This window comes from Ostrea edulis, chromosome 1 (assembly GCF_947568905.1).
Source record: "Ostrea edulis chromosome 1, xbOstEdul1.1, whole genome shotgun sequence".
NCBI classification, from domain to species: Eukaryota; Metazoa; Mollusca; class Bivalvia; order Ostreida; family Ostreidae; genus Ostrea; species Ostrea edulis.
Window position 1 is genome coordinate 63,640,613 of NC_079164.1, and position 12,007 is coordinate 63,652,619.

General features: G+C 34.9%; 1 protein-coding gene across 2 annotated transcripts in view; it reads right to left on the reverse strand.

The window, feature by feature from the left end:
• Window positions 1–5,555: 5,555 nt before the first annotated feature.
• The window catches only part of LOC125664888 (uncharacterized), a 32,283-nt gene continuing 25,831 nt past the window's right edge, over window positions 5,556–12,007 (reverse strand). For both annotated transcript variants that reach the window (XM_056156388.1, XM_048897688.2), the window contains exons 3-4: window positions 9,951–10,170; window positions 5,556–5,775 (exon numbers count right to left, since the gene is read on the reverse strand). In XM_056156388.1, the coding sequence (XP_056012363.1) occupies window positions 5,673–5,775; window positions 9,951–10,170 (323 nt within the window). In that variant the 3' untranslated portion in view covers window positions 5,556–5,672. The remainder of the gene's footprint in view (window positions 5,776–9,950; window positions 10,171–12,007) is intronic.

Here is a 12,007-nt window from a genome sequence, read left to right on the forward strand (position 1 = left end):
CGAAAGTCATAGAGACATGAAACCTTCGCTAATGACTTCAGAGTAAAACCCCCTTGCACTGAGAAATTAATGGAAGGGATACAAAAACCCTTAAGCATAGTTATTGCCCCTGAAAGTCTCCAATATCATTATCTAAGCCTATAACTTTTATATTAATTTAGTTAGAGACATGGGATCACTTGCATTAAGACCGATGACCTTCAAAATGAGGTCAAGGTCAAAGTTGAAGGTCATCATCAAAATGATTTTTTTCCCCATTTTCAAGGTCTTTCAAAGTATTTTTAGCATTGAGAAGCTAACCGAAAGTAACCGAAAACCCCGAAACAAAAATCCCTGAATGTCTTGATTAACATTTTTTAAGCTTATAGCTTTTACATTAATATAGATAGAGACATGGGATCACTTGCATTAAGGCCGATAACCTTTGACCTTCAAAATGAAGTCAAGGTCATCGTAAAAATTATTACTTTTATTTTCAAGGTCTTTTTTAGTTTCCAACATCATCTTAAATATTCTTGAATATCTTTTTTAAATCATTGTAGGTGGAAAGCCCTCTAATTGTTCGCGAACAATTAGGATTACTAGTTCTTATTATTCTTTTTTTTTCTTTCCTAGACGCTAACTTTGAAGCTTCATATCTCGCTCATTTCTGCATGGATTTTGCTCAAATTTTCAGGGTTTATAAACTTTACAGAACAATTTTAAAATAATGTACTACATTTCAGAAATTCCCTTCTGTTCACGAGTTATTCCCCTTTGAATGAAAATTTAGGGGCTTTGGTTTCCAGACAAAGGCTCCGAGACTGTATAAGCTTGAGCAGAAAATGCATTGAAAATGAAAAGTAGGAGCATTGTAGTTGTGCACATCGTTTTTTGTTTTTTGATTACAGCGTTCGAAATGGTGGTTGTAAGGGTTTAAAAATTAGGACGCCTAAAGGAGCAAAAAATTACACATATTTTCCTTTGTATCTTTTAAACTAAAAATATTTTGTTAAGACGTGTAGAACAAAAGTTGTGTAAAATGTTAAGAGCTTTCTTTTGATATCCCTAAAAAGGGGCTGGCTCCTTAAATTAGGGATCTGGGGATCTTCAAAGTTTTCGCTTTATAACTCAAAAACGGTAAATATTTCGATATGGCTTTCGCTGGAAAAGTTGTTCCTTAACATCTTATTGATCTCATAAACATAATATTTTGCTCGAGTATTGTGTTAAATATGAGTAAAATGCTTGACCCGCAAACAGGTAACCGTATCATTAGGTAGGTGAAGGGGGAAAAATATGTGTATAACTTACTTCGGCACGTGCCCCTGGCGTGAAATTCATACGCGACTTCTGTGCGCACTGTGTACATAATATACCTACATGTATTTACGCAGATAGATATTAAAGTTCAATAAAATATTCAAGATTTGAGAGCAATTTATTTGATTTGTATGTATAAATAATTCAAACTCGATGAATTATTCTCTTCAGTCTGAATATTATGCTATCATAATTTTGTTGTATGATAAAATATTGGTAACAGCTATAAACCTTTATTGTATGTCCTGAGCCATGAATTTCATAAATTTAAATAGTAATTTTTTGTTCATTATTGGGACTGAAAAGTTAAATGCTGAAAGAATTTAATCCCACATACACGCTCGCCTCAAAAGACTGATTCGTGGAATGAGATCATACACGCATGTACTTAAGTAGTATAAATTTATTAAACACCTAACGATAAAAATTTATAGTACATCTTTATAGCTTCATTTCAATGATATATATTAAATTCTCAAACTATTTCATAAGTACATACGAGAAGTCAGAATCGCCAGCGTAGCCAAACTACTTATATCGTTACAGTACTTATCTTCCTGTCACAGTGCAGTTGATTATTTTCTTTCTAAAAACTTAACTTGTATTCGTCTTTTGTAAAATCACTGGATAAGTATTTCAAATAATTTTTCCCGGGGTGATGTTACGTATAACATATCAAGAGGGAAAGAAGGCGAAAGTTAGATCCCACACACACATACTCATGTACGGTTCCTGTATTTTCATGTTAACTAGGCTGCATTAGGACCTGACCCAAGGACATATGGTCAAGTTTAAGGTTTTTATGTCACACAACTCCGACGGAAGACCTCTCGTTGCTTTGCAACGAGTTTGGCTCTAGTTTTGTTATATTTTCAAGTACTATATTAATTATATTCTGTGATAATTGACCTTTGACCTATGGAGAGGGCTTATATAGGCATTGTGCCTATTGCCTAATCCTATTTATTGTTATCAATTAATCTAAGATGAGGACCTCGTAAGTTGTAAGAACTTGTGTTCAAACCTGTTGTATATTATTTATGCAATAAAATATGTTCAAACCAATCCTACTGATGTATGTATTTTCTATATATACATGAATAAAATACTGTTCAAATCAAATTACTTCACTCTGCGCATCCAGAATAGTTTTCCTTTTGCTTTCTCTGGGTCACCTTAGCTCACCTATCCTCTTCGTGCCCGCTGGTACATAAGGCCCCAATACACTGCCTCCACCTGCCTCTGTCTCTGGCTACTGCCCTTGCTGACGCCCAGCTATTCCATCCCAGCATTAACCTTTCCTGTTCAGTTGTTCTCCTCCAAGTTGTTTTTGGCCGGCCTACTTTCCTCCTTCCCTTTTGGTGCCAAGCCAGTGCAGTGGTGCAAATCCTGTTGTTCTCCATCCTTAGTACATGGCCAATCCAACCCCACTTCCTGAGAGTTATTATTTCGCTTGCTCTTCTTGTTTTTGTTCTGTGATGGAGTTCTTCGTTTCATATTTTCTATCTATATGCGGAATTCTCTAATCATGATATTCATATGCAAAAAATTTGATTTTTATTCGATAATATTGATATCTAGGCCTATTTCCAAAAAACTTTGATTTCTCTGCGATAAATCTTGATTTATGAGGGTGAGTCAATAAGTAACCAGCTTAACTTATTTCCGGTTGAGATCCACCTCTCCTTTTTCTAGTGTGATGCACTTAGACCAACGGTGTTCAAGTGCCATCACCCCAGAATTGAAAAAGTCAGGATCCTTTCCATTGACCCACCCCTCAACTGCCGTCACAACTTCTTCGTCAGACTGGTTCATACATGTAATAATGAACCCACGGATGTCCTTTTTCAAGCTTGGGAATAGGAAGAAGTCGCTAGGAGCTAGGCCGGGCGAATAAGCAGGATGTGGTATTAATTCATACCCGTTTCACTCTACAGCATCCATTGCAACTTTGCAAGTGTGGACTCTCGTGTTGTCCTGTTGCAGCAAAACACCTTAAGAGAGTTTACCTCGGCGTTTTTCACGGATGGCGGTTCTCTGATGGTCTAGCAAGTTTGCATAGTACACTCCAGTTATTGTACTTCTCTTGGGTAAAAAGTACAACATAATAACGCCTTTTGCGTCCCAAAATATTGTGGCCATCAACTTGCCAGCAGATGACTGCGTCTTGGACTTCTTTGGCCTCGGACCCAGGCCGTACCCACTGACGACTCTGAGCTTTATTCTCTGGCTCATACATGTCATAATGAACCCACGTTTCATCTACAGTCACCAGACGCAAAAGAAAATCCTCCTTTGACCTAAAACGCTTCAACAAGGCGCTGCATACTGATGCTTTGGTTGCCATTTGCTCATCGCTAAGGGATTTGAGGACCCAACGGGCTGTTAGCTTGCGCATACCTAAACGATCATGTAATATTATTGAAACGCTACCATATGAAATGCCTAATGCCTGCACTATTTCTTCCACCTGAATTCGCCTATCAGAGTATACCAGATCCCGAACTTTCTTACATATTTCTTCGTCGGTGGTATCCAGTGGTCGTCCAGACCTGGCTTCATCTTCTAAAGACGTTCTACCGCGTTTGAATTCCCCTGCTCAGAATTTAACCGGAGCATAAAATGGTGCAGAAGACCCATAAACATCGGCTAACTCGCCATGTATTTCCTTGCATGTTTTACCTTTTAAATGCAAGTACCGAATTAGAGCACGGTACTCAACTTTAGATGAAAAGCATGCCTTTGCAAAGAATGACTCGATACGCGTGCAATTTTGTACCCAGGTATAAAACATGTAACAAGGCATGAAAATCGTGACCGTCTAGGTCAATCGGAAATGGGATAGGCTGGTTACTTATTGATTCGCCCTCGTATCTTCAAATCAACAACATCAAAAAGTATGATTTTTAAAAAAAAACAACAACACTTTACACCACCATTCCTCACGATAAATTAAAAACTAGATTTTTTTGACATCATATATATATATATATATATATATATATATATATATATATATAGGTAAAAAATAAAAAAGATACACGAAGACGTTTAATAAAGCTTTAGCGCTTTCATTTCAAATCTTCAGAAGCTTTACATTCACTAATTTTTTTAAATATTTTTTACCTATACTTTTACCGATCATTGCGAAAAGTAATTATTATCTATCTATCTATCTATCTGTCTATATATATATATGTATATATATATACTACCACAAGTAGTATAATAATAAAAATAAAATGACAAAGCCGATAGAGTATACTCTAAAAACAACAGTTATACATGCAACCTTAGACTTGGCAAATAATAATAATGATTTATTTACTGTTCATGATTTCCCTGAGATCTACAATTACTTTATGTGTATTTATAAATTAGCAGTTTTCGCAACTGATAAAATTAAGATGAAGTTGCCTTAATTAGTGTGAAGTATATGTTCCATAAATAATGAAAACTAGCTGAATAAAGATTTGCGTGTTTAACAACGTTGGAAAATAAAACATTCACAATTACCTTGAAATTCCATACTTAAATTGCTTATAACATGAGAGACTTATAAACAGACAAAGAAAACAAAATCGATGGTACGGTCATAAATATGTATTTTTTGTTCTCATACTTTGAAAGATTGAGAAAATCGTTGACCTTTTATGTTTTGTAAAAGTGCGACAGTTGTAGTTTTATTAAGTTGTTACATCCTGGCGCGCATATATATATATATATATATATATATATATATATATAAAATCTTCTAATACTAGTAATAAATATATATTTCAGTTTAACGTAAACAAAATATTCATAATGTTTGAACTTGTGCCTAATCCTTTTGAATGGGGGCTTTAATGAATGCTTGAGGGTATGTTTTGACACAAGTGTAGTGAGAAAATATGTTGTGAATTTTGATGTAAAATCTCAAGGCGGTGATGTAAAACTGTCGTGATATAAGTCCTGAACCATGCACAGAAAAGTTCTGCGCTGTAAATGGTAGGCTTTCTACAACGGTTGGGTCTGTAGCTCTCTGGTGTATCCCAACATTTATACCCAGAGAGCTACCGTTCTACAGCTACATATGTACATATTCATAATGTCTGCGGTGGAAAACGGCTACATGTGCAATGTACGTCAGAAACCAAAATTTTTATTCCAGGTGTACCATTGCTTTTTGATAAAGATTCTGCAGTGAACAACCATTGCTGAACAAGATGGAGTAAGACACACACCTATTTTAACGACACGAACGATAAATAGCGAATTGAGAAGCACCTTTATTGAAACTGAAATGGTAAGAAACAGACGAAAATTCACTTGAATACCGGATAGTTATTGCAACTATACAACATTTGTTATCCTATCTCGCGTGCAGGTCATCGATTTCTCTGTGTTAAGTGTTGGGAAAATGGAAAAAGTTCATTATCCAGCAGCTTCTTCGTCTCTTTCAGAAGTGACAAGCGGTGTATCTTAGTATTTCTGTAAAGAAAGTCAAAATAAAACGATGACTTACAGCAAGAAAGCCATGGACCACAATCGCTCGCCTTACCACTCTTGCATTTTCCTTGTAAAACATTGAATTTAAATTATGACTATTCCTGGCCGGACTGAGTGAATTTACACAACATGATGTAGCTTGCATATAAATTTGACAATTGCATCCCGGAGGATGGTAAGAAGAATATTTTGGAATGTTTTCTTGTATACTTTGATGAACCTTATTCTGGCTCGATGGCGGATCAAGAAATTTCTGAACAAGGGGAGGGGCGCTGTAAACGGCCGGGTAATTGGGGACCCTTTTGAAGCCTCCAGTGGATACATGGCAAAGCCCTGGAGAGGACCCAAGAGGCAAAGCACCCTGAAAATACCGAGTTCGCCAAAATAAGACGTACATACATATACTTTAGTGAATTTTGGCATATTTTTATCAAAATGGATTATATTTGTCAAAGGGGACGTGCATGCGCCCGGTACGTTAACGCTGGATCCGCCACTGTAACTCTTGGACTCGGGGTTTGAACTTGAATCTTCATTACAGAAGGAATATTTCTTAAATGTTTGTGTTTTTATTTTTGTGGTTTTTTTTATTGGAGTTTTTTGTGTCTTTTTTTTTTTTTTTTTTTTTTTTGTGTGTGTGTGTTCAGTGGTTTTTGAGAGGGATTTTTTAAACACACCTCCTTGAAAGGGCACGTTTCTTCATTTGGGCAAACACCAACAAGTACACGAACGATATAAAGCGAAGTGAGAACACCTTTAATGAAACTTCGATGGTAAAAAAGAAGAAGCAGAAATTCACTTGATTGCAACTATACAGCATGCTTTGGCCCTATCTCGCGTACATCAAATTCTCTGTATGATGTGTTGGGGAAATGGAAAAAGTTCATTACCCAAAAGCACCTTATGGCAAGTTTTCTTGAAATTGGCCAACTAGTTCTTGGAAGAGATGAAAATTTTACACCAGACAAACAGACGCTGGACAAAATTTGATAAGAAAAGCTCACTTTGAGCTGAGATATAAAATATCATAAGTATATACAAGTAATTGTCATAATGGACAATATGAGCAATTTATGAGCAAGATATTGTATTCAAGTACGTTTCTGTAATTCTAGAATTAATATAGTGCATTATACAGTAGAAACCAGGGAACTATTTGTAATCGAAGTGTATTTTCAAAATAATCTCGTTTTCTTAAAATCACAAACATTCTCAAGTTTTGAAATTATAAGCCTTTGAGCAAACTTTCGACATTAGACACTAAACATATTATTTTACTCAAAATGTATCATGCAAATTATGCTCGTGGAGAGGGATATAGCCGCTAGGTGTTAATCATATCTAGCGCTATTGAAAGGGCATTAAGTTAAGATTTCCCCCCAATAATTAATAAATTTGGTACTTTGAGTCTGTTTTGCTTATTTAGAGCGCTAGTGTATGTGTATCTCAGTTCATTTCTCTTTTTGACACAAATCATGTGCATATAATTGCTCAATAGTAAACATCATCAAACACTACTCTTGATCAATCCCATTTGCATAAATATCTCGTGATCTGAAGTCTTGTTTAACAATAATCTATGGGCCTTGTGTTATAATTCGTTTGTTTGCAGTGGAACTATAGTGTTAAAACCTTTTATTAATCCCTTTATATCAACATGCTTAATCTCCTGAGAAATTACTTTATTAACAATTAAAAAGGGAAGTGGTGAAGATGAGAGTTTACTCTGCAATGGAGTGCCTAGGGTACGTGGAAAAATGGATGAAAATTAATTCAGTCGTGGGATATTTCAAAAGAATTCTAATTTGTTTTCGAAGCAAAATTAAGCGGTTGAGGACCATATTCCCAGCGCTCTTGACAGAAAGAAGCAAGGACGAGTCAGTGTCCTGCCGTAAAACTAGTTATTTTCCCCTTAGAATATCTGAACTGAAATATAAACTACACAAAGCATCTGTATTTTGAAAATAAAAGAGTAATTATATATAAGTATACCAAATACATACACTTCAGATTCAGTCATTTTTTTATATTGCTAGCCACACTTTAAAAGCACAAATATGAAATTACAGTTTATTAGAACAATCGTCCGCCCTCTGAATACAAATTGTTGCTTTATTGCAGAATAAGTATACGTAATTTCAGTGGTGCATGTACTGTATAAAATTCCCGATTTATGAACAACACTCGTTAGCATATGAAGAGGCGAGTGATTAGAAAGAGTGGAGGGAAACTAAAAGCTGCAATGTAGGTTCTATTATATTGCAGTTGCATCATGGGGAAAACGTTTTATCTCTCATAATTCGAATATCAACTGGTGACAATAAAAATAATGAAATAATATACATGTATGTAGTTATAATAATAAATATATTCCTGGTTTAAGGAAGTTAGCACCTGAGCTTTTGAGTACAACTGCACAGGATGCTACAACTAAGTATTCACTAGTTCAATATTGACCCCATTGGTGCAAACATATTACACGTTTATTAATGAACCCATTCCAGTTGAAATTTTTGGGTCAATTCAAATTTTGAAAGGGTTGGCAGGGACTATATTTTATGGCGGAAGAATTCATTAATCAAAAAGTTCTCATTCTGCATGATATTACAGTTTCTGTTCTATTCTTATACTCCTACATTGTATACACGTATTTCAGTTTTATGATTTTTGATACAGGTAGTTGAGACTTGGAACTACTTCAAATGTTATAATTTATTAACTTGGTTGATATATTTTTTCAAACAGAACATCGATTCTTAAGGAGGTATGCTACACCAGAGAAATTTGATGTAGATGAAAAGTGGAGGATATGTACAACAATATTTTGAAGTTGAAAATTTTCAAATTTACTTTATTTTGTCAAAAAATACAGTTTTAGTAGAAGGTAATCTGAAAAAATTAAAAACCCCTGCTGTACTCGAACCTGCGACCTACAGTTCAGGAGTTGGTGTTCTAACCTACTGAGCTACTGGGCTAGGTATTTAAATGGAAAAGGAAAAGTCAAATATTGCTGATATCGATTTTTTTTCCATCCATGTTTTTAAAGGAAGTCAGCCATTATGACGATGTAGAGTACTACCTTAAATTTTTTTTAATTAATTCACTCGGAATTTTGTATGAAACAAAATGTTATTTACCCTATTTTAAGTTATATACACGCAAAAAAGAGGATATGTATTTGTTTACGGAAACGAAAAAATGCGTTTCGAATCAGCTCGTGTTCAATTTGCTTCTTTTCACTGTCAGAACAGTATTTAGTACTTTGTATCCAAGACAAATGTAGCGCTAATTTAACATAAACTGTAATAATTGAAGATATCTTGCATTATTTGAAGATATCAATTTGTTTGATGCACGCTACAATTCACATAAATATCTCTTCAAATGATTAATGATATCTTCAAATGTAAATTATTGCGTTCATTAATTGAATTGTTGATAGCATTAATTATTCTGATGAATTTATGCGCGCTATACATTGAATGGTTGCTCTCTTCAAATGAATTGATAATATCAACAGTTGAATTGATGCGCGCTATATAATTCAATTAAAGAGAGTATAAATTCAACTAGTACGCGGATCAATTCAATGAATATGCACAGTAAATGAATTACTGCGCGCATGAATTAAAAAAAACTTCAATGACTTCATGATATATCTCAATTGATGCGCGCAATAATTCTTTTAGAGGGAGCAATTATTTGATAATATATAACTTTAATTCAACATATCCACAAATGATTTCATGATCTTTATAACTGAATTGTTGCTCCCTTTAAAAATGATGGGCGCATTAATGCCTTATACAAAGTCGTTGTAAATGATTAAAGACACCTTTATTTGAATTTAAGAGATCAACAAATCATTTATACCGATCTCCAAATTAAATTTTTGCGAGCAATAATTCCACCACAATGATGCGCGCATCGATTCAATTGATGAGAGCTATAAATGATTTGATGCGTGCATCAATTCCATTATTGCACGCATCAAATAAATTTGCTGATAACTTCAAATGATTAAAGATATCTTCAATTATTAGAGTTGATATTAATCTGGCGCTCCATAAAAACATGTAACTTAAAATGTTTAAATTGACGCAGTTGATCAACTTCAATTCATTGCATTTAATATGAATTGTTAAATACGCATGTACCTTTTGATCCATGTTTCAAAAATATCTGATCCGGAAACGTGATCTTTGTTGTTGGAGAGTGTTTGCTTTGAGGGTGATTCCGAGGCTGCTGAGCGTTTGAAATAACCGGTATCAACAATTCCAATACAGCCCGCATAACGTTGAAAGTCGCCCTGAAGCTGTTTATACATCCCCCCATCCATTTCCCTCAGAGCAAGGAGAACTGAACGTAGTGGGTGACCTGAAAGTTGAAAACGAAAGTAAACCCTCTCTTTGTTTATGTCCAGAAAAAGATTCAGACAGGAGGCATCTGGTGATTGACTAGTCTGTCCGTAGTTTGGTTTGTAAGGATGGAATCGTCTTATATCTATTGGATGCGTTGAAGTATGGTATATTGTATTCAACAAATATAGAATGTATACATTCTCAGGACACATAGAAAAGTGGGTGTTTTTGCGTCAAGATCAGTTTAGGGTCACTATCTTTTCATACCAAAGGACCTTGAAATTCCCTCAGAGCAAGTATTGGCCTAATTAATATTCTTATCAAAAACTGTTCTAATTTGCAGCATAAATACAATGCATGAACACATTTCTGTCTTTTTGCAATGCAAAGCTATAACAAACTTGCAAACTTCAATAAGATATAAGGTAGACTGAATTTACTCTGACAATTTTAGATTTTTTGCGCAGTGATCGATATTTCTGTCATACTTCTACTACTTAGAGTTTTAGGACTTTTTCAAGTAATAACATTGGTATAATAAGGTACATAAGCACATAAAGTTTTCATTCATATTTTGATTCCATATATCCAAGTGAACTCGAAATAAAAGACACCACAGACTTGGATATTTTATTGAACATAGATGTTAACGGTAAACTTACAACTCAACTTTATGACAAACGGGATGACTTCAGTTTCTCCATCGTTAACTTCCTATAATTATGTAGCAATATTCCATTACCACCTGCATGTGGTGATTATGTGCTTATATTCGATACGCGAGAGCATGTTCTGCATGTGATCAATTTTTAAATCGAGGCATGGTACTGAAAATAAGTTGATGTTACAAGGGTTTCAAAAGTTTCGTTTGATGTCAGCATTTGGAAAATTCTATGTCGTTATAATGATGAAAAAAGTTAACATAACGAACAGTGAACATTCTCATTTAAAGAATACAAAATAGAGTAGGGCAAACACGGACACCTGGGTATACCAAAGGTGGAATCAGGTACCTAGGAGAAGTAAGCATCCCCTGTCACGGGTCACACCGGCCGTGAGCCCCATAGCTTGATCAGGTAGACAGAGTAATCTGTAGTAAAACTCAGTGTGTAAAGAACGGTCTAACAATTGGTATAAAACACGTCAGACAGCATTTGACCAAATGTCATGCCTTTAAACGAGACTGTTGAAACCCCTGTAACATCAACTTATTTGTCAGTAGCCTGTCTTGATTTTAAAACTTATCATACGCAGAACAAACTCATGCATATCGAATCAATTGATCTCATTTACAAATACAACCTGTCATTAGGTCAAATGCTGTCTGGTGTGTTTCATGCCAATTGCTATGCCATTCTTTAAATACTGATTTTCACTATGGATTATTCCCTTTACTTGATCTTATTTAAAAATACATAAGGGTATGAACTGTGACGCTTCACGTCGGCAGCGCTAACGCGCTTCATGAAGTAGGCTGGCGTGAAACGTCGCCGTTCATACCCTCATGTATTTTCAAAAATGAAAGAAGTAGGTACAGTTTCTAAAGTCATCTGACCCAAAATATCGATGATTTCACTTGTAGCTCAAACCCTGGCATTCAAATAAGGAATAGATTAACAAACCCAAACTTCGCTCAGTTTGATCAGCAAAATGATCTGTCATATGACGAGAGCTTGAAGTTGGTATAAAATTGCAAAAATGCCATTTTCAATGAAAATATCCACAAATTCAGGTGGTTTTCCTTTCAGAAAACACACAGCGCATGCGTCGAGCAAATTCATATTCAAGAATATTTTTCATTGTAAAATAATACACAATATATATCATTTTCATTTTGCTCGACAAATGCGCAC